The sequence below is a fragment of the Trichoderma evansii genome (assembly GCF_050947405.1).
Source record: "Trichoderma evansii strain SZMC 28006 chromosome Unknown GGI43scaffold_28, whole genome shotgun sequence".
Taxonomy (NCBI): Eukaryota; Fungi; Ascomycota; class Sordariomycetes; order Hypocreales; family Hypocreaceae; genus Trichoderma; species Trichoderma evansii.
Genome location: NW_028145178.1, coordinates 90,653 through 118,501, shown reverse-complemented (window position 1 = coordinate 118,501; position 27,849 = coordinate 90,653). Strand labels below are relative to the sequence as shown.

Below are 27,849 nucleotides of genomic sequence, written 5' to 3'. Positions count from 1 at the left end.
CTCAGCCCAGCACTGGAGCGCTTTTATAGCCATAATTTCAGCCGGAGATTTTATCATAACTTGAATACCCTACGGTATTCAGAGAATTTCCACTATGGAGCCAATATACGAGTTGCCAAGCTGGTAATTGCAAAGATTATGAAAATGTCTTTCTTAATAAGCCTGAATTCTAATTTATGAAACATTTTCCCATCCGCAGCCACACAACTCATTTTGAGGTGACTCTTTTGTCTATTTCCCATGTCTAAATCCCATTTACCAATACATAAAATACAACTCTATTGCCCATAAACCCTCTTCATTGTCTCCTTAACAGATTCTGGGCGGAATGAAAATTTATCGTTATCCAGCTGCCCAGGAACAAGTGCGACTCCGCTGGCTGCGATTGGTTTGACGGACCACATCAGCTCAGCGGTCTCATCACCACGAGCCCAAGCTTCTCTCTGGTTTGCGGCAGCCTCCTCGGGATCCAGGTATGTCAACTTATACTTGACTCCCTGTGCTTCTCCCAAATCGTCGATGAATTTCTGGAAAGTAGTCTTCTCTCCAACTACTCGGATCTCACGCTTCTGAACACCAGGAGTTAGAGGCAATAAAATTGACTCAACAGTATATCGCGCAATACTAAAAGAAAACATTCAATATCAGTTTCAGTAAATTAAATAATAGCCAACACGGGACTGGGGCAAACGTACTCAGGGATCGATGTTACATGAACTGGCTTGTCCGGGTATCCATATGGAGTTGCAGTGTGAGCTACAACATCGACATTATAAAATGGATCAGCAGTCCATTCGGTGAAGATACCAGTCAACATTAGCGAATAATAGAAGTCCGGGTACTCCTTTGCCTTGGCGGCGAGATGGTCGCGGGTGACTCGCTTGTCGCGAAAATAGCGGAAAGTGCGTAGGCTTTCTTGGCCGACATCTGATCCAAACTCGGATGGATAAAAGTGGCGGACTCCGCCTGTAATGGCAGCTTCGACCATAGCAGGCTGCAATCTCATGATGGAGTTGCCAACCACAGACACCACAACTTCAAAGCCTAACGAAGTTGTCAATTGGCTATTCATCAAAGACTTATCTTTCGGCAACACAAACAACTTACCATCATACGACTTGGGGTCTAAGAAAGAGCCCGAAACGATTTCTATGCCTTGAGCGGCGAAGTCGGAAAATTTGGAGACTTTGGCGGGATCTGACAGGACGCCAATCTTGGAGAAGAGAGACTTTTGGTTGATGAATTCCTCGATGAGAGGTCTTCCGAACGCGCCGCCTGCACCGATGACGAGGACTGAAGGAGCCATTGTTATTTTGTTTATGGTGAAGTTGAGCTGATACAAGGGATAGATTGTAAGAAATGATAAGCTGTGAGATGAATGCAAAAGAGGTAAAGTCTTTTGTACTGATGAAGCCAGAAGTCTGAAAATTAATGGTTATTTTTCCCTATTTATATATGCCTGGGCCTATATCCAAGTTTATATCTGTGCTACTACCCAAATGCATCCTGCCAGCATGCATCAGAAATGGCATCATAGTCCGATGTCATACCCAACTCAGGCGCCGCAAGATTAATAATGAGCAGACGATTGATTTTAGCAGGTATGGATGCCATAAGCCACCTGTCTGAAAGGGCACTAGAGCTACCGAGTATTACAGTGTGACATCTTAGCATGAAAACGTACCCCTCCCTCGACTACGTGATGCTTTTGTTAGCGCTTGTAATAAATTTCCCTAATCTGCAAAAGATATTGAAACAATCTTAAAGATGCTAGAAAACATCAACTTTGTTAGTTAGCGACTATGTCTCAAATCCCATATGTGTAGTATCCCGTATGTGTAGTCTCCCATATGTATAGGTGGTACCCCACATGTGAATATCCCATTCTTCACCAGGAGACATGTATTAACATGTATTTCTTGATGTAGTTGAGTCTCATCTATTATAACCAACAACTATAGTGTAAATCACATTCCAAGTTGCATATCCAGTTAAAACTCATATACACTTTTCTAATTATTAATAATTTTCAGCCTTAAACGCAGCATATCAATTGTTTTCTTTCCAAGTATGTGAACGTAATACAGTGTGGATACAGCAAGGACCAATGCTATCAATCCTGCTACTGATTTCCCGGCACTAGGCATAACCTTGGCCAGGCGTTAGTGGGGCAGTTGCACTATCCTCTAGTTACATGGATGTACTCGAGGTCAGATGGTAACTCTCGCTTTGTACATCCAGGTAGGCGAGCTGAACTGCCCTCTCATCAGTCTTACAAGCCTATTTGCCCTATCACCCCTATTCTTGACGCTTATCAATCCTCTGACGCATTATTTTCGCTCAAGAGTAGTTGCTTTTCTAATATTTCTAGAAGGATCGAGTTCTAGCCCAAACAGGTGCGAACCAGCGCGCAGAGCGTAGGAAGTGGTGGCTATACGAACAGGCATATCGCCGAACGTCATAATAATAATCGCCGAAACCATATCCCGTAGTCTTATAGACACTGACTCGGTTTGTAAGTCAGTTGTGGGTTACAGGGCTAACTTTCAAGTGGACTATGCATAATGTGACTGTAAACGGAGGAATTAAAGCTATATTTGCCCACTCAAAATACGAACCGGGCGGTTGGATCACCATTTTGAGAAATACCTCAATATATTCCGCCCTCTATTTCCTATTCAAGTCATTCAGGTCATTAAAGGATAGTGATGTTGGTGGCATGTATATTACAGTCGTAGTTGACGCGAGAAAACGAGAATACTGTCATCTGGATTACCTAAAGGAGCCAACTTTTTCAGAATTTTCATTATCAGAGAAAATAACATATGTACTATTATAACTTTCTATAGACACACTGTTATTTGGTAAGCTTGCGTATAGTACACGTGCAAACACGAATCGGTGGGAATGCTTGAAAGTTTCAATTGCTACAGTAAACTGCTCAGCGTTCCCGAGCACGTCAAAACCGCTTGTCTAGCGCAAGTAGTCCGTTCAGTCAGCACTATCTCCTTCCAATCTCTTCTTAGATTTCTACGCGTATTCCCACTCCCGGATTCGGATTCAAATTTAATCAAATCCTTTTCGCAACTATCCCTGTGGCAAATTCTTATACTGAAATGTTATTGGCCAGTTCTTATTCATTTTTTTCCGTAAATAGTCTTCATCTTATAGTTGTGCCGGCTTGACAATCACTTCGTCGCCCCTTTGGCACGAAGCTGCGTTCGTATCGGCTCAGGCGTAAGACCGACTCGGACTATATTAAGCCACAAACGGAATGATTGACTAAGCAAAGGGTTTGTAAAACAAGCCATGAGAAAAAGAAGAGGGGCAATGACATGACTCCAAACCGCGCCTAGTTAGATCTATTCCGCATAGATATCGGGAAGAACGCCGGAGATTAATAATGAGCATCTGGTTTCGTACATCGTGGTTAATTATGCCCGCTTAGAACAATCGCCTTGCTCAACTCTGAGAACTCACTCTCTCTAGTTTCTTAAACTACTTTCTATCTCTCTTCAACAAAAGCCCCAACAATATTGTCAACTCCGTAGACCCAGATTTCCCCTTGGCCAACCACTAGGCCCATCGAGCTCAAAAAGCGCGAATATGAGTGGAGATGAAACGTACGGGACTTCCGGATTCGTCCACAACAATGGTATACATCTATTTCATGCTTTATTCCTTGTATCAACCATTGATTGTGTAACTAGTAACCTTCAATATTCCCTCTCGACCCTACGATCAGAGGTTTACCTACACTGACGAGTACGATGTGCAACCACTCGAATTCATCGCCGTTACCGGAACAGAAGCAGATGAGCGCAACAAAAATGTGTCCAGACGTATTCGCAGTCAAGCTATGCGCAACTACGTTTGGAGACAAAACCACCCAACAACAACAGATGAAATGGCTGCGGCAGCTGCAGTCCCACTCAAAGTAAAGTCGCAACAAAAATATGAAGGAAAGTTTAGAATCGGTACAAAGCCACGCAAAACCAAGAAGTCTGCAAAAGCAAAGCTCGCTGCTTTGGAATCTACGACAACCTCAGAATCCGAACAAGACCAAGAATCTGTTAAAAAGGCTATTTTACTTTACTCAAAATGGTCCATTCGACAAAGCCTTATGCCAGATAGGGATCTATTAATGAGGAAAGGCGCAAACTCAGATCCTTTCAATGCATTCTCTTTTCCAATGGGCCCTGAGAGTGAACAGTTTATCTTTTATTGTGAGTTAGCTGAATTATATATCGATCCCCAACCATTACACTCTTCTTCCATGATTGATGCACATTTCACAACTTCTCTAATATTTGATGCAACGCTACCCACCTGGTTTGCGGCAATATATGCACTACAAATAAGCAAATACTAATCTATGAAATTTGTGCTACAGATCAAAAGCATTATGCTGTTAATTGTATTGCCCTCAATCTATCATCAGACTGCTGGTATTTCGTCAGAGAGGAGCTCGCTTTATTTCATGCTGTTTTGTATCTCGTCTCTCTGGATTACAATATGAAATACGGCCTAATTGATTCTCCTGGGAGTCTCTTCCATGGGAGAGAAGCATTTCGGCTGATAAATGAGGCTATCAAAGAGAATGCGATAAGAGATACTCTCATTGCAGCCGTTTCATTAGTAATTACGAGAGAGGTAAGATTGCCCCTATGATCTCGATTGTTTCTGCTTCTTCTTCTGTTTAACAAAAGAAATTCCATTCTTCCATATCTTTTACTAAACAAATGTATTTCTAGAATCTCGCTGGCAAATTTGACCTGGCCAAAATCCATATGCAAGGCCTCCAACTGATGGTTCATCAGCGAGGAGGTATAGAAAATGTCGTAAGCATGCATAGAAATGTGGTAACATGGTCAGTGCTTATTGCAAACCTACACTCCTCTTTCATATATACTCATTAATCCACAGGGCCGACTTATGCTACTCTAACATCTGGGACTGCAAACCATCGTTCCCTCTCCTACCTTTGAAACTTACGGGATCTGAGGCCGAGCTGCCGACGGGCATGAAGAGTATGACGCTCTCTCCGGCACGTACTTTCGGCTCTGGCTCGCTCATAAACTCAATCTTCCGGTCTCTCAGACGCTTATCCATCGCATTTTGCCCAGAGTATGATGCTCGCCTGGATGGAACATCAATGAGTAATCAAATATACAGCGTCGAATATGACCTTCTCACTCTCCAAAACATGAATCTAGAAGCTCTCAACGCCACTGAATATCTTTCATCTAATTCTGTATTGATGAATATCGCGGCATATATATACCTTTATCTCATATTAAGAGAGCTTCCTGTCAGATCAAAGCTATTCCAGACACTCTCTCGGCGTTTACGAGATTCCTTAGAGATGCAAGATACAGAGTGGTGGAATGTAACCCCTGAAAGACAACTTTGGTTGCTATGGGTACTATTTATGGGGTATGGAGCCTCTTCAGAATGGGATGAGAAATGGTGGTTTGTGGAAAAGATGGAGCCACTGGGTGCTTCACTAATGTTGTGGACAAAGGAAGAACTCAAATCTGCGTTTAAGGGTGTTATATGGCACGACACATGTGATGAATTTTTAGAAAAGCTGTGGAAGGACATATCGCATCTTGAAAGAACCGAACTGGATGGTAATAATACTGGAGGGACTAATTAATGGATTGACGACGTAGGACTTTGGAATGGCGTCTTGGGAATTGTTATGGCTAGCCTACTTTATTACTTCTGAATTATAAATATTTTTCATTATTATGACTCAGAGTAGAATTATGTGAAATATAACCACAGCATAGACAATTCTCTTAGGCAAAAGTCAACCCCTCCCAACCACGCTGCCTGCTTAACTCACATCTCCTCCGAAACTCGATGGCGCTGCCGGCGTAACGCGCAACGTTTCTCTGCGTTTTGCCCGCCACGTTCTTGTTAACACCTGTCATCCAACTGTCCACCTCGTTAAGCAAGGCCCCTTCGCTACATTCCCACACATGCTCTGTCCAGGCATCTACAGCTTCCTCCGTTGGCTCCACGTATGTATACCCCTTGTCTTCACATGTAGAGAGCATTTCGACAATGACTTCCACGGCATGCTCAATACTGCGTGTTGCATTGCCGAATGGTTGGTGAGGGCCGAGGACCATAAACATGTTTGGGAATTTTGGTACAGTGAGTCCAAGATAAGTCCGAGGACGGTAGTCTACCCATATCGCTCGGTTGCCGTCTTTCGTATCACTATTACCGAGCAATGGCACTCCGTTCTTACCGCGCCAATCAATGCCAACAAAAGCTCCAGTGATAGCGTTGAATCCAGTAGCATACACCAAGATATCGAGCTCGTGTTCAGTTCCATCCTGCAATCGGATACCCTTTTCAGTTACTGTATCAACCGCATTCTTCTTCAAGTCGACAAGATGAACATTCGGCTTGTTGTATGCTTCAAAGTAGCCACTTTCCAAGGGCACACGGCGAAGCCCGAAGCCATGGTCCTTTGGAATCAGACTCTCTGCGGTCTGTGGATCGTGGACCCGGGCCCGGATCTTGTCGGCCATGAAATCAGAGTACAGTTTATTTGCCGTGCGATCACTGTAGGTGTCAATAAAGGCACCTAGCCATTTGGCCATGCCGGGCTTGGCGTAGATGCTCTCCCAGAGCTGCCGGCGCTCTTCGGGCGTCACATCGCAAGACTTGCGAGGGTCCGGCGCGTGCATGAAGCATGTGGGTGTCTCAGCGCATTGCTGGAAGATGCGCGGATATTCCTTGCGAAGCTCCTTCATTTTCTCAGTCGAGATTTCGGAATTTCGGAGTGGCGCAGACCAGTTGGCCGTGCGTTGGAAGACGGTCAATGACTTGATATCTGGCACATTAGATAGCGCCGTGATCGTCTGAATACCCGTAGCACCGGTTCCAAAGACTCCAATTCGCTTGCCACTAAACATTTGCTTTGTCTGCAAGTCTTTGGGCCATCTTGATGTGTGAAAGTGACGGCCTTGGAAAGATTTGATACCCGGAATGGCAGGAAGCGTAGGGTTAGAGAGGAATCCTAGGCAAGAAACATAGAACCTTGTAGTGTAAAGGTTGCCACTTTCATCGGTAAAATGCCATTTCCGTTCACCATTTGCCCATTGTGCTGATATAATGCGGGTATTCAGTTGTATATCGCGCCGAAGTTGAAGTCGGTCGACAACAAAATTAATGTACTTGAGAGTCTCTTGTTGCGGAGAAAAGGATTCCTTCCAATGCCAATCATCAAGGATACTCTGGTCAAATGAGAAGGAATATGATGTAGATTCCGAGTCGAACCGCGCACCAGGGTAACAATTCCAGAACCACGTACCACCTACATCCGATGCGGCTTCGACAACCTTGACGCGCCACTGAGGAAAACGCTTACGGATGTGATGAAGGGCACATATACCAGATAATCCGGCGCCAATAATGAAAACATCAAAATCCTGATGAGATGTGGCATATCCTTGCGAGCCCATTTTTAGGCGTTGTTCGTGAGGGAACAGGAAGGCAGTTTGTATTCTGCGACTAATAAACAATATCAAACTAATATGATAGGGCAATGAAGTCGAGACATGGTGATCGGTCCAGATTATAAAGTATTCATTTGCATGGCAGACATCAACATGACTTAAGCGATTCCACCAGATGGCTTCGCCTATCAGTCCGACGAAGCGGGGGCTACTGTGTCTTGTATAGATGATGGTGCGGTTCTGGCAAACTATCGGGCAGTGTTCCGAGGAGGGGAAACGCCACTTGACCACTCTGAAAGCCAACCAAGCATCCAGCTGTAAACGGTGCTTGGCTCCTGTGGCCAACTTCAATTACGTTACAGCATTTGAACCTAGTCTTCTTTGCATACTAGCGGATCATAAAGATTTTACCAATGTCTATACTCCACACAAGAAATCCGGGGAAGAGGGCCCACCCTGCTCTAAGCAATAGGTTTCGTTCGTTATCCCAGGCTTTGGATCCTGATAACGCAGCGAGTGTCAAATGTCCAAGAGGTCGCTTTTCCCTCTTGTCAACTGTTTGCCACCTCTCTCTAGAATATCTACAGACTCGATTTTCCATCATCGCAGCCTTGTAGCGCTTGTACTCGAAGCAACAGGATGGACATCGGCCAGGACGCCCCTCCGGTGACCCCTCCGTATCTATCCCGCAGAATCCGCGCGTAAGTCACAAATTACTTAGATTTCCCCACGGGGCGAGATGAGATCCGAGTGATGGAAACCGATCGCAGTATTCGATATTAAACATGCAACAGATGCAAGCCGTGCCGCACAGCGAAAGTGAGATGCTCCGGCGGTCGGCCTTGCGACCGATGTAAGAGACGCCGCGACTCGTGCGTCTACCTCGCCGACGAAAACTACGTCTCGGTCCCCGAACAGTATCTTCGCGATTTGCAGCGCAGTGCATCTCGGCCTCAGCCTCATGGTTCTCAATCTCGACCTCCAAGTCAATCGCAGCAAGTGCCGACGCCGACACTAACTTCGACGGCGACGGTCTCGAGTTTGCCTTCCCTTTCGGCCTCGGACTCCGCGCCGTCGGGGATAGCGCCGACACATAGGCGTCCACACACAAACTTCAACCAACCACAGCCATCGATATCTCCGAACGAGGATTATGGTAATACCGTCGGCCAGCAATCACGTCTGTTTGGTCCGCCCGTATTCCCAGTGGTGTACTGACATTGAGACAGCTTCCACCGCACACACTGCCGCCCCGAGCTCGTCTAGTCGATCCAGGAACCCACTTGTGGACAAGGAAATCGCTTATGTGCAAGGCTCAGATGCTAATCGCCTTTGTATGTCGCTTGCTCCCTAAGTCATTTGAACAATTTAGTATTGCTAGAGGCAGCGGCGCAGATTACTGACTTTGAGAATGGACAGTATTCCTTGGCCCGACATCTACCTGGACCTTTTGTCGTAGGGCATTTACTATCCTAGAGGAGGCTCCAAACTCTCCTGACACACCGCGAGCACCATTAAATCTGGATGGTGCAGCCTTTCGCCTCCAATGGCAGTCAAAACCTAGCATAGATGCTAGTGATCTAACCAGGCTTCCGCCATTAGATTATGCACTTTTATTATACAACACTGTCAAGTTTCACCTGGGCGAGCTCTTTTGTATCATTGACGAGACAAGGTTTTTCCGCCTCTTTGACGATTTCCACAAGCAGCCATTACTGACAGCACAAACGAATCACCTATGGTTTGTCGAATACCTACTGATCCTTGCCTTCGGGAAGGCATTTACATATTCTCCCGACCTGGCAGCAGGTCCTTCTCATGCCCCTCCGGGATCCGATCTCGCTGCTCGAGCTCTATCTTTACTCCCAGATGTTGCCTTTCTTCAAGATGATCGCCCAGCCCTCCTAGCGATTGAGGTCTTGTCACTAGCCGCGTTGTACTTTCATTCAATTGACATGAGATCTCCCGCATATCAATACGTCTGTCTACATCCATCTGTTCCTCTTGAACTTTAAAAGCTAACTTTTGCTACGTCTAACACAGATCGGTCAAGCGCTCCGTCTCTCCCTACATGATGGACTTCACCGCAGTGTTTCAGATGAGGTTGCTGGTCCAGATCTTGCTGCCCGTTGCAGTAACACGTGGTGGGCAATGTATGTTCTTGATCAAGAGATCACAGCCGGGTTGGGCTGTCCGCCTGCTGTACCGCAGAACAGTATCACCACGCCGCCTCCCGTTAGATTTTCGTCATCCATGCCCGCAAAAGCGCTAGCCCTACGAACACGTTTGTCTCGGCTCGTATCGAATATTTCTAACTGTATGGCTCTGTGCCTCTATGCCAATGTTGCCGACATGCTAATTTTATTTTGATCACAGTCAGCTGTGGCTTCGACGACGACCCAGCCCACGACTTTGTTAGAAATACCACTGCTGTCTTGCGTAGCCTTGCTGACCTGTCTCGCGACTTGGACGAAGTCACTTCCACTTTCAAAGCCGGGGGAGGGGAGCTGCCCAAAATGTTCTACAATACAGCGCTCTGCCACCACCACGTTCGTATCCATGATTCCACGTCCTTGTTTCTACTAACCGTTGATACGTAGTGTATCGTGCTTGCTACCCGACCACTGGTGATTTGGCTTCTATTTCGTAGCATCTCACCTGGTCAATCCGACGGTGCATGGCGGGCCGGTCCAATTGCAGCGCTACTTGAAACATCTGCACGGTCCGCAACAACGATGATGATGATTCTCGTGGAATTAGCGGGACGTGATATGCTTGGCTAGTTGATCTATCACCGTCTACAAGAAGCAAGCTAACAACCCTGTACAGAAACCTTTTTACAGTTCCAGCTGGAGTATGCCTTCTCTTCAGCAATGCTACTCTCTATTCTTTCCGTTTTCTTACCAATATACGTTCCAAACTCAGAATGGCGTCGGGCAGTTTCAATCGTATTTGAAGAGATGGCCAGGAAAGGAAACGTGGTCGTGGGACTGCGAAAGGCCGAGTTGGAGCACCTTGAAACTCTGCTAGAACCCTATCGACAGCATGTGTCACCACTGGCGGCTTCATCAGACATTAACCGGCAGACTGGTGCCAATGACCACAGAACACAAGCATTTCAAGAGCTCGTTGCAAGCTATGCAAATGGTGGGCTAGAACAGAATGCGGGTATGAATGGCTGGAATGATGCATACGGCGACTTTGACTTTTTCGCTACGGGTGCAGATGATATTTTAGCGCTTGCACAAGAGTTTGAGCATGGCGATCTTTCGACTTCTCTCATATTTGATTAGCCTAACAGTAGAGCATTAGATATACCAACTGTAAATATGATGGAGTGAATTACATTTCAAACGATGACTACTATATAGCTTCGTGATAGTTATATGAGTGACTTCTCGAAGTATAGCATATTTATTTTGCGTTCTATCCAAATATTAGATCAAGGCGCGATCTGTCGGGAATAGATGATAGATTTGATAGACTGGAGGCTTTATGGACTTACGAGATAGACAAAGATTATAATTTTCACTTTCCATTTTCAGTATTCAGAGCCTAAGGATTTTTCACAGTTCTTAACGTCATAGTACTGGATCATATTTCACGGCGCTCTTTCGGTGCCTGCACCGCTGCTGCCATATCGCCAGCTATAATTATAATACATGTACATGGTTAAAGAAACCCCCCACTGTCATACGGCTTGCTTGCGCCTGATCCGGAACATTTGTAACATTTCTCGCCAAAATGTAGTGGGAGCATCCTTCTCCATGGCTTCGTACGCGTCAACTGCCGGACATTCCCAAACCAAGTCGACTGTCAACGGATCCTTGAAGCTAGTGCGTTTGAAAAGTTTCCAGAGGAGGAAGAGTATAATCGAAAGAAAAGCCATAGTGTAACAGCCAAAGAAGGCTTCGACGTTGAAGGGCTTGAATGATGTGTAGCCAAAAGTGCCAATCACCAATACGAAAAAAACACTAGCAACGTATCCGCCTGCAGTGATGTTAGATACACACCCTTCACGATATAAAAAGTGACTTGTACTTACAGTATGGTTGAAACCATCCACAGTAGGGTAAGGTCTTTCGGTCAATACCCTGTGCATTGACGACACGGTAAAAGAACACATAGGTCACCGACATGACGAGATAGTTGATGAACGCTCCACCAGTAACCTTTTGAAATTATAAGTCCTTGTACTCGTCATAGAAGGGACATTTCAACGTACCAAGTTTACAAGGATGCTCAACGCGCGAGCAGAGTCCTTGCTTTGCTGCAAAAAGGAAAGACAAGCGAAAGCCATGGTCAAGGCTAGGCTGTAGATTGGAACGCCTTGCTTGGTGCACTTCTTGAAAATCGCTGGTGCCCGACCTTCAATGGCTAAACTGTACAGACTTCGAGATGTACAGTACACATATGAGTTTCCAGCTGAGAATATGGAAGTAATCAAGAGTGCGTTTACGATGTGCGGGAAAATAGAGACCTGGTATAATGTCAGTCATGACAACTTCTACTGAAAATGAGGAGGGTAAGCTTACATTGAGATTTTTCATGGCAATGACATAAGGTGAGGCTGCTGCGGTACCGCCTCCGCTTCCATTTCCAATCAAGATGCTAACCAGTGTTGGGTCATTGTAGGGAATCACAATGCCAACGGCGAGAGCGCTGCCAACGAAGAAGACGAAAAAGCGGAAATAGATGGTCTTGTAGGCAGCCTTTATGTATTTGCGCGGATGCTTCGATTCAGCTGCAACCAGGGAGACGTATTCGGGTCCAACGATGCAAAAGGATGCAGTCCATAAGGCAGACAGAAAGCCTTCCCAGTGGCCAAGAACACCTGTAGAGCGAAATTCCTGCAACACAAATTAGCAAGGGCTGCTCAATGTATTTTAAGCTTAGCTGCCGAGTTTGAAACTCACGGCGAATGCTCCAGGATGATTCCAATAGCGGAATCCGTATGCATCGTGTTTGGGGTTGCCTCCAACCATTGTAATAAAGGTGAAGAGAAACAGCGCGACTACCAGGATGATTTTGCCACTGGATAGCCAGAATTCCGCCTCTCCGTATGCATTGACGACGAAGCAATTTATGAGGGTGTACAGAATGATACAACCGAGGCACATGGTCCAAATAGGAACATCTTCGCTCCAATACCGCACAACAATTGCCAAGGCGCTTATTTCAAACGGGATAACAAGCGCTTCGTAAATAAAGTAGTTCCAGCCTGCCATGAAACCGAATGCGTCGTCAACAAAATGACCAGCGAGGCGGATAAATCCGCCAGCAACGGGATATTGGGTCACCATCTCGGCCATGCCGTTGTTGACCAATGCGACAAAGAAGCAGTATATTAGAAAGGCAAGCAAGAGGCCGGCTGGCCCTCCCGAATGAAGACCGCTGCTAATACTGATAAACAGTCCAGTACCAATGGACCCGCCTGTATTGGTCGTCAGCAGCCGTTTCAACTGTCTTGTGAATGTTCAAATCTATGCATACCAATGGCAATTAGCTGAATTTGACGATTGTTGAGGCGACGCAGCAGTTGCTCTGTTTGCATGATGCTACCCTGAGCCACAGACTCATGGTGGGCAAGCACGCCACCCTTGTCTTCTGAACTGCTCTTGTCATAGTCGTTCACGTCCGCCATCTTGTATATTCAGAAATGAGACAAGTCGACAGATGATTGCCAATGTCGACGAAGCTCAAATCTTGAGCGAGAGGCGAGGTAGAAATAGGCTCGTGAGCCCATACATATTTGTCTTTGTCTTTGGATGGTTTTTGCCCCTGGACCAGCCTCGACCGACGGTGGCTTTGATGTTGCGGGGTGAAATCCTGGGGTGGCTTCATTCTACAAAGATCTATCGAAGCCCAGTGACCCACTCCATCTTGGCCCCAGGTTTTTGGTAATGACTCCCGTAGTCTGGGGTTGAAAGGCGGCCATCCGATTGGTAGAAGAGGAGGGGGGTCACTCGGCTCGGCGTCCGACGCGATGATCCGTGGCTTTCAACAGATTTCGGCAAAACAATAAATCTTATACATGCCTTTGCTTCAGTCTATCCGTTTGTTTTTCATTTGCAACAGAAACTTGGAATATCAAATTCTTAAAGTTGAGTTCGTCAATAGAAGCAAGCTTCGAATCCATTTCACATTCCCAGTACCCGCTTCTCCAATACTTAAACATATATGGCTTCACTCGAAGGCAAAGTGGTAAGTTAGATTTGTTCTATTCTCAAACTGTTAAATACTAATCCTCCTTGAGATTGCCATCACCGGCGCGGCAAGCGGCATGGGCCTTGCCACTGCTCAGCTCATGGCGGAACGGGGTGCCTGCCTCTCGCTAGCTGACTTGAACGAAACAGCTTTGAGAGAAGCAACTGAGTCGCTACCAGGAGGTACTTATAAGCACTTTGCTATGTCTGTAGACGTCCGAAGCAGTGCTTCCGTTGATGAATGGATTGACAAGACTGTGCAAAAGTTCGGCAAGCTCGATGGAGCCGTAAATATGGCTGGTGTCCTCGGACCATCATCTCCAGTTACTGGTATTACTGATGATCAACTTAATTTTGTCATGTCCGTCAACTTGAATGGCGTTTTTAATTGCCTGCGTGCTCAACTTAGGGTCATGGAAAGCGGGAGCATTGTCAGATACCGCCTCAAACCAATAATTCGAGACCGCTGCTAATATGTGCATTTCCAGGTTTCTGCGGCCAGCACCTTTGGACAAATAAGCATGCCAAATTGTGCCGCGTATTGTGCTAGTAAGGCGGCCGTGATTTCCTTGTCAAAGTCAGCAGCCAAGGAATCCAAAAATGTTCGGATCAATTGTGTTTCTCCAGGTGAGCCTATCCCAAAATTAGCGAACCTTGAAATCTACGAGCATATCCTTGAGACTTGATCATGTAAGAAAAAAGTCACTAACTCGTGTCCGGGAAAAGGAACCGTTTATACACCCATGTCTGCGGACCATGATCCGAAACGCGTAGAGAGTGGCATCATGGCAAATGCGCAGAAGAGATTGGGCGCCGCCAGTGAGGTAGCAAAAGTTATTGCATTCTTAATCAGTGAAGAGGCAAGTTTTGTGACTGGTGCTGTTTACAACGTTGATGGTGGTTGGATTCATTAAATCTCGGAGAGTGGGTTGTGACTTTAGCTCAATGACTTTTTGCACATATGCCAGCTCTTCTTTAGACGATAGCACAGAATCAAAAATATTTCTGCTCTTTCATCTTTAGCGTACTTCATATTACTTTTTGTGTGTTTTATCTGCGTGAAAAGCTCTGGTCTGCCGAAGAATGTATCGTGTGCCTTCTTTGACGACTAATGCGAGGGAAGCGTTGCCATCATATTGCAAATTTCACCAAATACGCACTTTAGCTTAACTTGCAATAAAATGGTACATGGAAAGGAAGAAGGCACCCTTGGACTGTATATTTACTATAGGTTTCAGCCCGTCATTCCCAATGCATCGTTGGGAGACATGGCTCATCCGCATGTAGTTATATCTTGAGTGTAAAAATTTTACGATACACAGAAAATTTAGTTTGGAGAATCTACCTTGGCTTAACTACTCCTGATTAATACCACAACTAGAGTTTAGCAGAGATCAACCTGTCCCGCGGGCCGATATGCTCATTCAATTCGCCACCTTGTCCAATCCTCCAGCTCACGTTATCTCCCCAGCCCGACATGCCCTCGGCTTGACTCTTCCACTGCCAGCGTGATTCACTTTGCTCTCCTTTCTTCAGAAGCTCTAGTACAAATTTACCAAAGATGGGCATCATTTTAAACCCATGCCCAGAATCACCAGCTAGAACGACAACCGATTTTCCCGAGTCAGGAACAAAGTCAATGCAGTAATCCGAACTCTCAGTGTCAGAGAACCAACACATCTTCTTGTCCACAAAAGGCCTGTCTGCCATCCAAGGAAATGTTTCTCTCAGAAGCTGCCGCAACTTATCCTCGTCCGCTTTTGGGATGAAGTCTTGAGGGGCCAGTCTATCAGATGGAGGCAGAGAGATGCCCTTGCTATTGGTATTTGTGTATCCTATGCCGAGTGGACATAACTTGAAAAGTCCAGTGTGCGGATCCGGCTCAAAGAAAAAGCCCAAATCGCGGATATTAGTTGTTGGGATGCCACGCAGCAAGTCGCACTCTGCCTTTGTCAACTGTATGTGGGCGACTGACCAGCATCGCGCAACAGATGACTTGCCAAGCCCCGGGATTATTGAAGCACCATAAGCACCAAGAGCAGAGATGACTATATCAGCTTCGTGCTTCTTTCCATCCGCCGTTACAACATGAGTAGCTACTCCACTCGGAGAGTAACTCAACCGAACCACTTTACCAGCTTGCTCACCTAGAATGGACTTTACACCACGAGCAGAGACGTGATGCCAAATGCCCTCCATTGCATCTGAGGAGTGAGCATAACCAGCGAGCCGATTGAAATACCCCTTAAATCCAGTCAACGGACCAGAGTACTGCCAAGTGTACTCTCTGAAATCGGCGGCGCTGTTTAGTCTTTTGATTCCAGGTGCAAATGCAGGATTGTGTTCGATGGAATTCAGGGCCTTTTCCATGTGCGTAATGGCTTTCTCTGGGGCTTTACCGGTTGTCCCTACTACGTAGCCCGTCTGATGGTAGTATGGACCGAAGAGTGGCGTTTTCCATCCTTTGATTGCATCCTACACACGCAGGCTGTTAGATTTCACCAGACAGAGGAAGGCCAGATACGAAGTCATACCAAGGCAAGTTTTGAATAGAAATCATCTTCATACTCGGCTCTTACGATTTTATTGAGATCATAAGCTGCTGAAAAGCGAGATGGAATGGTCTCTGCACGTTCTAAAATGGTGATGTCTGTATACCCCGCCAATGTCAGATGGAGCGCTGTAGATAGCCCCCAGGCTCCACAGCCGAGTATGATAATGCGAGACTCTTTGGATGCCATGAGAATTTCGCTTGAGTTACGTGTCTTGGGCTTTCTCCTACTTGGTTTTGGTCTAATAGAGGAATTGTTGCCCTTCAAAAGCTTCTCGCAGAGGCAGCTCGAGGTCTTTCCAGCAATAATAGTCCACAGAACACATGCAGTCATCTGGGGAGTGACGGAACTTGGCCCGTAACAACTTCGGAGTCAACTCCGAAGTGGCTGTGCGATGGCGTTGCCAGGCGTCGGAGCTGAGACCGAAGTGTGGAGGAGACCAAACTGGCGGAATGCGTAGCTTCTACACTGCGGGGTACACTGTATGCGATGCTGCATGTTCAATGTTGATCTGTTTACATGATGTCTCCAAATGATTCTTAGACTTTATGCACCAAGTAAACTTGCCAATCTCTCATCTCATAACGCTTGATTATTGAAGCACAATAGTAATCCAGGTGTTGCAATGGCCTTTAGAGCCGTGAGATTGGTTCAATAAGCCGGAACAGGAATTCCCAATCGTCACCACCTTGGACGCGCTACATAAATGTCCGGCAGCCTAAAGATAGCGATATGCGGCCGATAGCTTGCAACATTTGGTTGCGTCGTTGGCAATTCCGTAGCTTTAAGCCTTCAGATTCTCTTCTCTTCCCACAGCCAAATTTCCGTTGTCAAGATTTCCGTTGTCAAGACTTCTTATAGTCGAAGCGCATCTTTTATGGCTTAGTGTAGATGTCATATGCCTTTTATAATTCAAAAATAAACTCACAATGTCAATCATTTTCTTTTTCTCGGCTAATTACAATACAGATTATATAACACGAAGACAACTATATACCTATTTCATACGTGAGAATATCCTCATCACGGTAGGAATTCATTGAATATAGCTCTGCGGTGCGGGTAAATTCTTTTTAAAACTCGAGGTCCCCGCACTCATCACTTGCTTGGTGCTTTATGAATATTTCTACATTTTATCTCGCTAAGTCAAGCGATGTTTTATAACTGTTATTTTGGTACAAACTATTGAGCGGTATTTATTTTCTAAACGATTAGTCACGTACAATTTCGAAATACGGCCCCAGCGGCGGTCACTCATTTGCTACAAGAGTGAACGATGTCGTCAAGATACCCCAAGGATGACTATCCCTACGGTATGTAAAATGGCGGAATATGTGAGATGGTGTTGATTCTTTTAGCTGCTTCCGATATCGTCCCTATTGGGTTGAAAGGCAATGCGGGGCCCGGGATACTGGCCGTTACACTTCACGAGGTCGCTGGTTTTCCCACTGCGGACGAGGTTCAAGAAAACGAGGCCAAAGCTGCAAGGCCAACACGCATCTCTTTCCAAAGCAAAGTTAAGCCGTATGCCGTGCTGGATTTCGACAAATCGATAGTGTTTGTGAAACCGTCTTCTGGAACTATTCAGAGCCCTTTGTGGAGGGGAAGCACGGGTTCTGCCAAATTTGATGTTTTTAACCCTGCTGAATTGACCGTTCGCCTCTATATTGAAAACTCAGATAAGAGTGAAGCAAACCAGGATTTATTTGTCGGCTCTGTACGAATCAGGCCTATGTTCATGGAAGCGCATACCTCTTCTGCGGAGTGGTTTCAATCTGCAGAGTGCACCGGAAAGATGCGCATCACATTGGAGTGAGTACATTAAGCAAAAGACATTAGACGTGGGACCAATTGAATTAAGTGCGACTCTTGGGCACGGCAGCTGGGGTAACATATATCCCTTCAAGAAGAAAGATACCGAACGACTTTATGCTTTCAAAGAGATACCGAAGAGCAAAATTATTCCCTGGCCCGATGTATCACGCAGCCTGCTTTCTCAAGCTGAAAGCCCTTTTATAACTCCAGTTAAATTCCTCTCGCAAGTACGTACCTCGGTTTGCTTATTCTCATCAGTTGCTCAAGGTGGACATCTCTTTCATCATCTACAAAAAGCGCACCATTTCGATATAAAACAAGCAAAGTTCTATACCGCCGAGATTGTGTGTGCCTTGGGATCTATACACGAGGCTGGTATCAATTATAGTGGGCCTAATCCAGAGAATATTCTTCTAGATTCTCTAGGGCACGTTTCTCTCTGTGATTTTACTCTTTTTCAGATAGAAAAAGATAACACAGAACACGCCACATATGTAGAGTATCCAGCTCCTGAGATACTTTCCAGCCAAGGCTCTACTGGAACAGAAATGTGGTGGACATTGGGTGATAGGGATGCCTCCATTCTATAATGCGGGTATTAACGAAACATATCGAAAAAATTTATCCGAGCCACTTCAGCTTCCGAAATCATTATCGCCGGCTGCTAAAGATATACTGGCTAAACTTTTGACTCGCGAGCCTGAATTACGGTTGGGATTTAATGGAGTGTCTGAAATCAAAGCCCATCCATTCTTCAATGATATCGACTGGGAAAAGCTTGCTCGGAGAGAATGCATACCTCCTTTCAAACCACAACATTCTATTGCGTTGTTTAAAGAAGAAAGGGATCCACCGCCTCTTGACATGAATGAGGTAATCAGCTGGTGGCCCGCTTCTTTACCAGATCCTGAGCCAGATCCTAAAGTTCCATCACGTTCTTCGAGGCTTCATAAGAGAAAGCCGACAAAGAATCAATTGCTTCAGCAACAGTTTATTCGAAAACAGCGTCGTATATTGGGTCGAGAAAGCCATGAAGAGATTTCAGAAGATCCAGATTTGGCTCAAAACTTTGAGGAAATACCTGTTAAACATAACGTATGGCACATCAGAGGTGACCCAATTCCTCCAGTGGGATCGGCGAGTCACCAGCGTCTGTTAAATCCTTATATTTATCCATGTCCGTCCATCAAAGATGATGATGGATGGGAGATCGTTGGGAACGAGAATTGGGAGCTGGTTTGGGTTAACGAAGATCAAGCGTTTCACTTCTATAATCGCTTTACTAATAGAAAAGAAGAGATTACAATCTCAGATTACCGAAAGAGATACAACTCGATCATCCATTCCTCTAGCCGAAAGCTTACAGGCGATTCTATATCTGATAATACATACAACCCCGCTCTCAACCAATCGCCTAGCCAAGCAGCTAAACACGATGCACTTGAGGCAATTTTGAAAGCAAACTATAAACATGTAGTTCCCCAACTGCTTCAAAATTACGGCATGGACTTGAATATTTACCTTTTTCTGCCTGAAGTAACTCCATTGTATCATGAGACTGAATTAGAAGATGTTCAGCTAGTAAAGATGTTTCTTGATGAAGGAGCCGATCCAAATACGAGACGACATGGTTCAGCTGTTGCTTGATTTTGGCGCAGATGTTTGTCTTCCGCAGCCGGCCAGACGGTCTTGCTCATGTGCGATGATTTCGAGAGAGGAGCACTTAGAAGTTACCGCTGCTTTGATGGAAGTAGCAGCGTCTAGGAAATAACAGGAGCTTAGACAATTACTTAGGAGATACAGTCATTCGAGGGGAGCTGCTAGCTAGACGCGTTGGCTATTATTCCAAAGGTGTTTAAATATCTAACTCAAGTGCACAAATAGGAGATGGAAATGCAACCTTTACAGCTAAGACATTGATATGCCGCTAGCGCTCGATGTGTGACCATATGTTGTAGCAGTTGATCTGTAAATGAAAGTCTAGCGCAGCACATTCTCTCCTTATTATGATTGATAGTTCTATCTCTATAATACAAGTCTTAGATAATTCGAGAGATTAAGAGGTTCTAGCATTGATTTCTAATATAACCCTACTGATGGTGTTCTTTTTTATTTCTCTATAATTAATCATAGCGAGATGCCACTCTAATGCTCGATGCTATGATGATCCACTAATAAGTCTCACTCCACCATTATCCTATTGCGGGATAATTAGCGCCACGCCAACACGGCTCAGTTATTAGCTCCTTATATCTCATTACAAAGAAGATAGTATTGAGTATTAATCACCAACGTCTAATAAAAATTTACTCGATTTCTCTGTAATTTACTATGATATACTTGAAGATGAAGAAAGTATTAACTTATAGAGAAATTGCAGAGACTTGAAACTTCAAGTGCATGTGTAGATACTTACTCTTCATGTGAAGCTAATTTCTAGAAACCCAGTTTCTCGTAACATATGTCAAATACAGCCTGTATTTTCGCCAAATCTTAGCCAACAAATTATCTACTTGAATTGCTTCATTGAATTACACTCGGGACGTGGCCTCAACCTGGTGATATGGCTGATTACATATCTAGATCCTTACCATTAATACTCTTAGTAATCCTAGGCCCTTTGCAAATATTAAAAGCTTAAACTAAGTAGGCAGCAGTGTTGTGTATATTAATCACAACCAGTATAGAGCCGGAAATATTTGGAACTCTTTCCTGCAGTTTGGTAAAACTTGGCAGCTTAGAAATAGTCCTTTTAAAATATATGGGACTCCATTGGAGTCTCAGTTCTGATTTGCGCGTATAGATCGCGCCATACTCTGGTAGTATACAATTCGTAACGCTGAAAATATTCATTCCTGGTAATAGTCGCTCCACGTTGGATGAAAGACACTCGAAGCTGAATAATTCAGAAACTCTTACAAATCAATACAGAGCTTCGTGATTACTTAGGAAAATTGGATTGGGCCTTGGTTGTTAGATGTTGATAAAAGATACATAAATGGCCAATCTTGTTATCAAGTGCTTCTGACTGGAACATCAGCTACACAGTATATCACTTCGAACTTATTACAGTTGACAGTCGCCTTTATCACAATCCTACATATTAACTCCATACTTCGTTGTCTTGGAAATCATGGCTGCTTACAAAAATGTCGCAATTGCGGGCAGCACAGGCATTTTGGGACCGTCGGTGGTAGAGGTGTTCCAAAAATCCGGACACTTCAACATCACATTACTTGCGAGGGCCAGCAACTTTGATGCCGTTGAAGCTCAGTTTCCTGGTCTCAGAATTGCCCAAATTGACTACTATTCTCCTGAATCCCTTGTCAAGGCTCTTGAAAACCAAGATGCTGTTGTGTCGGCGCTGAACCACGAGCTTCATAAGCCGCAAATCGCTCTCATTGACGCTTCAATCAAGGCCGGCGTTAAGCGATTTATTCCTTCTGAATACGGAGCTGACGCGAGCATTCAAGAGGTTCGCGATGTTCCTTACCTTCGAAGCAAAGGAATTGTGCAAGATTACATCATCAAGTCGGGCTTGCCATATACATTCTTATATACTGGGCCATTCCTCGAATGGGGACTGAAGCGCTTTTTCTTGAACCCTGACAATGCTGATGCTCATGTCTGGAATGGTGGAGATATCCGTATCGGTACGACGACGTTGTCAGATGTCGGCCTAGCAATTGTGAACACTTTGCTAAAACCCGCTGAAACCGAAAACCGCCATTTGTATATCGCTTCGCGTGTTACGACGCAAAATAAAGTTCTGGCTGCTGTCAGAGAAACCCACCCAGAGCTTAAATTCTCGGTCGTTCTCCGCGATTTGGAGAACTCACTGGCCGCCGCATGGGAGGCTGACAAAGCAGGTCGATCCGGCGAGTTTGGCTTCATTCGGGACTTTCTCGCTGCCTGCCTTTACAAATACCACCGGGAATACAAAGTTAATGAGACTCGAGATAATGATTTGCTTGGGATTAAGACATTAAGCCCAGAGGAATTCAAGCAAGTGATTGGAAAGGCTCTGAACTGAGGATAGCTGATCAACTGCGCAAATATATGTTTCTTTAAGAGGCAACAGCAACAGCTTTAGTATCCAAGCTTTTACTCTATGAAGCCATTGTTATTCTATCTTGACCACAAATCATGAATAAGTGACTCGATATCTTGTGACTAATTAGCAACCAAAAGAACTTTGATATATGAAAAATTACACTTGACGCTCTATTAGGCATTCAAGGCAGCGGAGAAATTGTTCTTCTCGCAGTACTCTCTGAAAGATGTCATTCTAATTCCATACTAAACATATCAAGTCAGTACACTTCTCTATGTCAAAAGTTGAGAAACGCATTGCTCACCTCTCCAGGCCCAACAATTCCTGGTTCGTTCCCCTCATATCCAAACTCAAATGCAAACAATACATTCAATCCAAACTCATGACCCAGTCCACCTGGTATAAGCTCATTGATCTCGTCGTACGAAAGCTCGTCGAAGCCTCCATATTTGACACCCTGGGTCTCACAGAAAATGCGAAGATAGTCTGTCCAGGAAATGTAATCTCCCACAGCAAAAAGATTTGTATTGGGGGGTGCTTGTTCGACAAGAGCTTTGACGCAGGGGCCGAGATCGGTTCGTACATTTCCGAAGGGGATGGGCTTGTGTCCAGGGCCGGGAGCCGTCATACGATAAGTACCATCAGGTTGCTGAAAATTGTTAGTCGAGAATTAAACGAAAAATTTTTATGATCAAAAAGCAAGGGAAACTGGGTTTTTATGATGTTACCTTCTTTGGAGTAATTGGCAAACCCCACTCCGTTCCAACTTGAAAGTAGACTGGAGCTTGAATTTGAGAAAACTTATTTTTCAGAGCAGGGAGGCTCTGTGCATATGTAGCAGCATGGGCCTTGGAATCCATATGATACAGCTTTGTATACTTGCCCCCGCTAGACATTGTCGCGTCAGCCATGGAGCTGAAGATGTATCTTTCCAGCGTTGTCGACGTTGAAGCAGCAGCGTCAGCAAGGTTCTTCCCATGTCGTAGTTCAACTTCATAACAGTAGGCAACAAGTTCTTGATCCGGTGCTTTAAGCTCCTGAGAGCGAGGATCCTTCCAGATCGTCCAGAAATCAGTAACGCCAAAGATGACATTGGCTCCATGGAAGGCTCGCTCGAGAGACTTGACATCGTCAAGGTCGCCTTGGACGATTTCGACTCCCTTGGCTGCCCATGCTTTAGCAGCGGCGGATTCAGGGTTGCGGGTGATGCCACGAAGAGTATAACCGGGAGTTTGAAGATAGGTATCAGCAACAGAGCTTCCCTATATACGGCGTTAGGAATAGACAGCGAGTTATGGTATAATAAATTCGCTTCAGAAACTAACCTGAATGCCAGTGATTCCTGTGATTGCGATGAGTTTTGCCATGTTTCACTTTTCGACGTTTGTGAGTTGTTCGAACTGTTTATAAGTATAATACGTGATTTTTTGCGAATAAACTGTATGACTTGAATAAGATATAGATCTTCTTGAAACTAAGCTATTGAATTTGGGAGGATTTGAGAGGGTTTAATATACCTGTGAAGTATATTGTCTAAATTTTTTATCCTACAGCCACAACTACTTGATTCCTATGTCATCTTTTCTCAACAATTCACAACACTGTTGCTGTGTAAGTTCTTACCAAACCTTTGTCGTTGATCCATCGACAAAAAGATTTGTAAGACCTCTCTGGCGCCAACTCGCTAGAAGTTGCCCAGGCTTTGTGAGCTTGGTGCACGACATGGAAGACCAATAACCAAATTGGGAATACGGCGGAGAAATAAATTCCACACTACCCGTTTGGGATGTGGGGGGCTTAATCTATTCACCAACACCAACAACTTGACATCAGCTGCATCTCATAATCCTCACATTACAAAGGCTAGAAAATAGGGGTTTGACAATATAATTAAACTAGTCCTCAAATAGGAAGCTTTTTATAAAATGGAACAAAGTGAACTATGCGCGGGTCGAGTTACATATGAGTAGAATTCCAAACGAGCCTGACTCGCGGAGTGGGTTTCGTCTTTAAGCTTATAGGCCAATCGATCGAAGTCGGAAACAAAATCATAAATAGACGATCGCGTTAGTGAAGTTACTTAGGGATGATCAACGGCAGTTGACGCCATCCCAGGAATCTCTCTTCCTTGGGCCGATTGTTGCGTAGTTGGCAGCAAACTTGACACCTTTGCATATACTTTGGTCTCCTCACGTAAAATATTGCACTCATAGTGTGTTGAATATCTATTAATACTTCATATTATTTATATGTGTGTGCATATATGTATGGGTATATACAAGAAAGCATGCATTATATCATAACGCTTCCACTCAAAGCCTCGTCTTCAAAACAGGTTTACAGAGGGACAGGCTCGTTCCTCTGGAGGTAGCCGCGCCAGGTGGGCAGGGTTCGCTTGTAGGGCTGGTTGGTGCTCTTCTGCAGATCCTCGATAGCGCTGGCATACTTGATCAGAGAAGCCTCACCAAAGGCAGTCTGCAGGATAGCCAGGCCAAAGGGCATGCCAGAGTCAGAGTGGATACCGGCGGGAATGGTGATGGCAGGGTAACCGGCCTGGGCAGGGATCTGAATGCTCTGAGCGACATCAGGGGGGACCAAAAGGCCATCCAGCTTCTTGCCGTTGTAGGTGAGAGCATCGTTGATACCGTTGCGGGTAGAGGACTGGCAAAAGTTCAGGGCCTGCCAGTAAGTCTCATCCTTGATACCCTTGGTCTCAAGAGAAGCAAGGAAACCATCCTGGCCGGACCAGAAAGCAGGGTTGCCGTTGGGCATGGGGTAACCACCCTCGGTGCCAGTGTACTGGTTGTTGTAGTCAACAAGATCCTCCAGAGAGCGCATTTTGGTGTTGTTGAGCTCGGCCAGGTAGGTCTTGATGTTGTTGTAAAAGTCAACCTTGATGTAGGTGTACTCGGACTCGTTGGGGAAGCCACGGGTGGTACCATAGTCCCAGTTCCAGCCGTCGGGGCTGACGAGAGTCTGGTAGTTGGTAATCTCGGTGTTGTTGATGACGGTGGCACCAGCGTTCTCAATGAGCTTGACGATGCTGGTAAGGATCTGCTGCTGCTCGGGGTCGGCGTAAACCCAGAAGCTGTTCCAGGGAAGACCGAAAGTAGCACCCTTGAGAGCAGTGCGGTTAGACAGGAACTGGGTGTATCCGCCCTTGGGGGTCAGTCCCTGCTGGGCGAGGGTGTAGTTGTCTCTGGGGTCGACACCGTAGATGGCATCAAGAGCATAGGTAGCATCGCGGACAGTGCGGCCAAAGGTGCCGACGGAATCCTGGTGCTCAGACTCGGGAATGACACCAGCACGGGAGGTCAGACCAACGGTGGGCTTAATACCAACGATGGCGTTACGCTGAGCAGGGTTGATGACTGTATAGAGCGGATTCCACGATCAGCAAAAAGAAGACAGGGTTATTATGATAACTTGACTCACCACTTCCGTCAGTCTCTGTGCCCAAAGCAAAGGCAATGACGTTGGCTCCGACACCGACACCGCTACCAGAGCTGCTGCCACCAGGGTTGACAGTCAGGTTGTAGGCGCTGCGGACCTGGCCACCACGGCCGGAGTAACCCTCAGAGTAGTTGTTGCTGCGCATATCAGCCCACTCGCTGAGACCAGCCTTGCCGAAGAGCACAGCACCGGCGGTACGCAGCTGGCTGACGACAAAGGAGTCTCGCGGCACGATATTGCCCAGGAGGGCCCAGCTGCCGGAGCAGGTCTCCAGGTTGTCCTTGGAGGCGATGTTGTCCTTGACAATGAAGGGAATGCCGTGCAGAGGGCCACGGACCTTGCCGCTCTTGCGCTCAGCATCGCGCTGAGAGGCAATGGCAAAGACATCGGGGTTGATCTGAATGATGGCACTGGAAGAGGAGAGAAGAGATGATGATTAGCTAATACGATCTAAAGGTAAGATGAGTACGGAGTAGATGGACAGAGAGAGATGGACAGATAGATAGAGATAGACAAATAGATAGAGATAGGCAGATAGGCAGAGATAGGTAAATGGATAGGTAAATGGATAGGCAGATGGGCAGATGGATGGATATGGCTTATGTGAGCGAGGATGCGCCAAGAAAGGGAAGGATTCATGGAAATCTCTCCCTTGTCCAGCCATCGTCGTCTCACCACCAGCAAGCCACCCGTGCGGCGCCCCAGGCCAATCAAACTCCCGCCCAGGAACTGACGAGATCGACCCGAGGGAACGGTAGATCGATCCATGCTTCTTCTAAGCGAAATTTGGGCTTGAACTGCGCCCAATTGAGTCGAAATGAAACCAATCGCGCAACTTACTTGAGGTACTGCTGCGTCTGGAACTGGCGTGTCAAGTAGCAGCTGACCAACTGCACCGACGACAGCGTTCCGTTGGCCATGGCCGCCTGCATCTGGTCGATGGTGGCCTCATGCAGGTTGAAGCCGAAGCAGCTGCCCATGGGGAACAGGTTGTCCGAGCCGGCATTCTTCTGCAGGGGAATCAGGTTGGGCGTCATGGGAAACACCTGAGAAACATCGAGGGCGGCGACGCCCGCGACGAAGGCGGCGGACCAGGCGAATTGGGAGCGCATGGCGAAAGAGACGAGCAGAAAGCAGAGCGGTGGGTGAGGAGAGAGGGAAGAGGGAAGAGGAGGCTCTCGCCGAGACTATAAAAAGAATTGAAGAAGAAGCGCGCGAAACTCTAGACGAGACAAGACGTTGGTTTCGCAGCTGCAGCGTCGCCACTAGCAAGGAATCATCAGCTGGCGGTGGGCAAAACGAAGCCTTGCCGCTTCCATCAATGCAGAATGGATCAAGCAATTACGCCAAGAGAGGTGCGCCACGCAACGATCGGATAGACGGCTGCGGCTAACCAGAGAGAACAGAGGCCATCTCCATAAAATGCTGATGGGGAAAATAAAAAATACGTGGATATGTTATGTAAAGACACCGGGCGGGAAATGAGAGCAGCAGAGAGAAAAACCACTGCTCGTTTAACTCCCCGCCACTGGATTTTGGGGAGGGGCACCGCAGTTCTCAGCGGTCGGAATGCATTTCCAGCGCGTTTAGCGAGTGCTTACAGGGGCTTGTTCCCTGCTGGCCACGCGCCCCAGATGGAGCTCTAGGCTGCTAGTTTCAGGGCAGGCCATTCCAGAGGCGGCATGAACTGGACAGCGGTTATGATGCACGGCCAAAAGAGGCCAAGTCGAAGAAACGGTTTGCCCGCTACTAATCGCTGTCGCAAATCCGTTTTAACCGAGTGAATTGCCTCCTCTTCTTCTGTGTTTTACTGTATAGAAGGAGGCAGGAGATGGGGTTTCAAGCAAACATCTCCAATCCGAGTATGGCGCATGTCGAGACGCTAAGCTTTAGTTTGGAGACAGCATCACTACCAGTAAATTGATGGAAATGACATCTCCAGTCTCTTAAGTGTTAGCAGCAGTGCTAGCTAAGACAAAGAAATGGACAGAGCCACAAGCTCAATTCAATCAGCAGTGATGATATATACACGCAGCTGATAGCTATTACATTGCGTTGCATATACGTAGTAGCAATAAGCAATTGATATGATTCAGATAGATGGAGAGATGGAGAGCTCGCTGCGCCATGATTCACAGCACGGGCCACGAATCAGACCTCCAAAGATCCTTTGAAGAAGCCCCATTTGCTTCTAAAGAGACGGGAGAGAAAAGAGGGAACTCTGCGGTGGCTCGAGCACTGGGCCTTCCGGCCGAGCCGGCGAAATCATCGGACGATGGAGCCCGTTGGCC

General features: G+C 46.1%; 12 protein-coding genes across 12 annotated transcripts; 6 read left to right on the top strand and 6 right to left on the bottom strand.

Moving 5' to 3' along the window:
- Nucleotides 1–189: 189 nt before the first annotated feature.
- Nucleotides 190–1,333, bottom strand: GGI43DRAFT_416459 (NAD(P)-binding protein). Its single transcript, XM_083207292.1, has 3 exons — nucleotides 1,108–1,333; nucleotides 696–1,044; nucleotides 190–624 (listed from the first exon to the last, which is right to left on the bottom strand). Exons 1-3 carry the CDS (start codon nucleotides 1,304–1,306, stop codon nucleotides 279–281), a joined length of 894 nt encoding a protein of 297 aa, XP_083056173.1. The 5' UTR covers nucleotides 1,307–1,333; the 3' UTR covers nucleotides 190–278.
- A 2,022-nt stretch (nucleotides 1,334–3,355) lies between these two features.
- On the top strand, nucleotides 3,356–5,732 carry GGI43DRAFT_225066 (uncharacterized protein). The gene is made up of 5 exons (XM_083200421.1): nucleotides 3,356–3,655; nucleotides 3,711–4,226; nucleotides 4,394–4,653; nucleotides 4,755–4,870; nucleotides 4,927–5,732. The coding sequence occupies exons 1-5, from the start codon at nucleotides 3,607–3,609 to the stop codon at nucleotides 5,657–5,659; spliced, it is 1,674 nt and encodes a 557-aa protein (XP_083056172.1). The 5' UTR covers nucleotides 3,356–3,606; the 3' UTR covers nucleotides 5,660–5,732.
- GGI43DRAFT_225067 (flavin-containing monooxygenase) lies at nucleotides 5,733–7,769 on the bottom strand. The gene has a single exon (XM_083200422.1). It carries the CDS (start codon nucleotides 7,482–7,484, stop codon nucleotides 5,805–5,807), a length of 1,680 nt encoding a protein of 559 aa, XP_083056171.1. The 5' UTR covers nucleotides 7,485–7,769; the 3' UTR covers nucleotides 5,733–5,804.
- A 759-nt stretch (nucleotides 7,770–8,528) lies between these two features.
- GGI43DRAFT_225083 (fungal specific transcription factor domain-containing protein) lies at nucleotides 8,529–10,832 on the top strand. The gene is made up of 6 exons (XM_083200423.1): nucleotides 8,529–8,812; nucleotides 8,898–9,457; nucleotides 9,522–9,795; nucleotides 9,855–10,027; nucleotides 10,079–10,256; nucleotides 10,308–10,832. Exons 1-6 carry the CDS (start codon nucleotides 8,632–8,634, stop codon nucleotides 10,769–10,771), a joined length of 1,830 nt encoding a protein of 609 aa, XP_083056170.1. The 5' UTR covers nucleotides 8,529–8,631; the 3' UTR covers nucleotides 10,772–10,832.
- A 337-nt stretch (nucleotides 10,833–11,169) lies between these two features.
- Nucleotides 11,170–13,032, bottom strand: GGI43DRAFT_425769 (amino acid permease/ SLC12A domain-containing protein; the record flags this gene model as incomplete). The annotated part of the gene is made up of 6 exons (XM_083208551.1): nucleotides 11,170–11,468; nucleotides 11,524–11,650; nucleotides 11,704–11,958; nucleotides 12,014–12,328; nucleotides 12,395–12,912; nucleotides 12,972–13,032. The coding sequence occupies 6 exons, from the start codon at nucleotides 13,030–13,032 to the stop codon at nucleotides 11,170–11,172; spliced, it is 1,575 nt and encodes a 524-aa protein (XP_083056169.1).
- A 283-nt stretch (nucleotides 13,033–13,315) lies between these two features.
- GGI43DRAFT_430809 (SDR family NAD(P)-dependent oxidoreductase) lies at nucleotides 13,316–14,598 on the top strand (the record flags this gene model as incomplete). The annotated part of the gene is made up of 4 exons (XM_083209329.1): nucleotides 13,316–13,682; nucleotides 13,735–14,115; nucleotides 14,173–14,311; nucleotides 14,411–14,598. The coding sequence occupies exons 1-4, from the start codon at nucleotides 13,659–13,661 to the stop codon at nucleotides 14,596–14,598; spliced, it is 732 nt and encodes a 243-aa protein (XP_083056168.1). The 5' UTR covers nucleotides 13,316–13,658.
- A 463-nt stretch (nucleotides 14,599–15,061) lies between these two features.
- Nucleotides 15,062–16,425, bottom strand: GGI43DRAFT_425767 (FAD dependent oxidoreductase; the record flags this gene model as incomplete). The annotated part of the gene is made up of 2 exons (XM_083208550.1): nucleotides 15,062–16,159; nucleotides 16,219–16,425. 2 exons carry the CDS (start codon nucleotides 16,423–16,425, stop codon nucleotides 15,062–15,064), a joined length of 1,305 nt encoding a protein of 434 aa, XP_083056167.1.
- Nucleotides 16,426–17,512: 1,087 nt separating this feature from the next.
- Nucleotides 17,513–18,052, top strand: GGI43DRAFT_387902 (uncharacterized protein; the record flags this gene model as incomplete). The annotated part of the gene is made up of 2 exons (XM_083203997.1): nucleotides 17,513–17,549; nucleotides 17,595–18,052. 2 exons carry the CDS (start codon nucleotides 17,513–17,515, stop codon nucleotides 18,050–18,052), a joined length of 495 nt encoding a protein of 164 aa, XP_083056166.1.
- Nucleotides 18,053–18,148: 96 nt separating this feature from the next.
- GGI43DRAFT_225038 (uncharacterized protein) lies at nucleotides 18,149–19,809 on the top strand. The gene is made up of 2 exons (XM_083200420.1): nucleotides 18,149–18,278; nucleotides 18,469–19,809. Exon 2 carries the CDS (start codon nucleotides 18,625–18,627, stop codon nucleotides 19,696–19,698), a length of 1,074 nt encoding a protein of 357 aa, XP_083056165.1. The 5' UTR covers nucleotides 18,149–18,278; nucleotides 18,469–18,624; the 3' UTR covers nucleotides 19,699–19,809.
- Nucleotides 19,810–21,004: 1,195 nt separating this feature from the next.
- Nucleotides 21,005–22,084, top strand: GGI43DRAFT_430807 (aromatic alcohol reductase; the record flags this gene model as incomplete). The annotated part of the gene is made up of 1 exon (XM_083209328.1): nucleotides 21,005–22,084. The coding sequence occupies exon 1, from the start codon at nucleotides 21,185–21,187 to the stop codon at nucleotides 22,082–22,084; it is 900 nt and encodes a 299-aa protein (XP_083056164.1). The 5' UTR covers nucleotides 21,005–21,184.
- Nucleotides 22,085–22,278: 194 nt separating this feature from the next.
- On the bottom strand, nucleotides 22,279–23,472 carry GGI43DRAFT_425765 (uncharacterized protein; the record flags this gene model as incomplete). Its single annotated transcript, XM_083208549.1, has 4 exons — nucleotides 22,279–22,350; nucleotides 22,410–22,754; nucleotides 22,834–23,367; nucleotides 23,431–23,472. The coding sequence occupies 4 exons, from the start codon at nucleotides 23,470–23,472 to the stop codon at nucleotides 22,279–22,281; spliced, it is 993 nt and encodes a 330-aa protein (XP_083056163.1).
- Nucleotides 23,473–24,380: 908 nt separating this feature from the next.
- On the bottom strand, nucleotides 24,381–26,841 carry GGI43DRAFT_224983 (amidase signature domain-containing protein). Its single transcript, XM_083200419.1, has 3 exons — nucleotides 26,399–26,841; nucleotides 25,541–25,968; nucleotides 24,381–25,476 (listed from the first exon to the last, which is right to left on the bottom strand). The coding sequence occupies exons 1-3, from the start codon at nucleotides 26,668–26,670 to the stop codon at nucleotides 24,443–24,445; spliced, it is 1,734 nt and encodes a 577-aa protein (XP_083056162.1). The 5' UTR covers nucleotides 26,671–26,841; the 3' UTR covers nucleotides 24,381–24,442.
- Nucleotides 26,842–27,849: the final 1,008 nt, after the last annotated feature.

Bases quoted from the DNA above. Each gene is read 5' to 3' on its own strand.
- GGI43DRAFT_416459 (XM_083207292.1), bottom strand. From the start codon at position 1,306: ATGGCTCCTTCAGTCCTCGTCATCGGTGCAGGCGGCGCGTTCGGAAGA. The intron at 1,045-1,107 runs GTAAGTTGTTTG...CAACTTCGTTAG, and splicing joins AGACCCCAAGTCGTATGATG to GCTTTGAAGTTGTGGTGTCT. The intron at 625-695 runs GTACGTTTGCCC...GTTTTCTTTTAG, and splicing joins CATGTAACATCGATCCCTGA to TATTGCGCGATATACTGTTG.
- GGI43DRAFT_225066 (XM_083200421.1), top strand. From the start codon at position 3,607: ATGAGTGGAGATGAAACGTACGGGACTTCCGGATTCGTCCACAACAAT. The intron at 3,656-3,710 runs GTATACATCTAT...TTGTGTAACTAG, and splicing joins CGGATTCGTCCACAACAATG to TAACCTTCAATATTCCCTCT. The intron at 4,871-4,926 runs GTCAGTGCTTAT...ATTAATCCACAG, and splicing joins CATAGAAATGTGGTAACATG to GGCCGACTTATGCTACTCTA.
- GGI43DRAFT_225067 (XM_083200422.1), bottom strand. From the start codon at position 7,484: ATGGGCTCGCAAGGATATGCCACATCTCATCAGGATTTTGATGTTTTC.
- GGI43DRAFT_225083 (XM_083200423.1), top strand. From the start codon at position 8,632: ATGGTAATACCGTCGGCCAGCAATCACGTCTGTTTGGTCCGCCCGTAT. The intron at 9,458-9,521 runs GTCTGTCTACAT...CGTCTAACACAG, and splicing joins GATCTCCCGCATATCAATAC to ATCGGTCAAGCGCTCCGTCT. The intron at 10,257-10,307 runs GCTAGTTGATCT...AACCCTGTACAG, and splicing joins AGCGGGACGTGATATGCTTG to AAACCTTTTTACAGTTCCAG.
- GGI43DRAFT_225038 (XM_083200420.1), top strand. From the start codon at position 18,625: ATGCCTCCATTCTATAATGCGGGTATTAACGAAACATATCGAAAAAAT.
- GGI43DRAFT_224983 (XM_083200419.1), bottom strand. From the start codon at position 26,670: ATGCGCTCCCAATTCGCCTGGTCCGCCGCCTTCGTCGCGGGCGTCGCC. The intron at 25,969-26,398 runs GTAAGTTGCGCG...CTCCTCTTCCAG, and splicing joins CAGACGCAGCAGTACCTCAA to TGCCATCATTCAGATCAACC. The intron at 25,477-25,540 runs GTGAGTCAAGTT...CGCTCTATACAG, and splicing joins CACAGAGACTGACGGAAGTG to TCATCAACCCTGCTCAGCGT.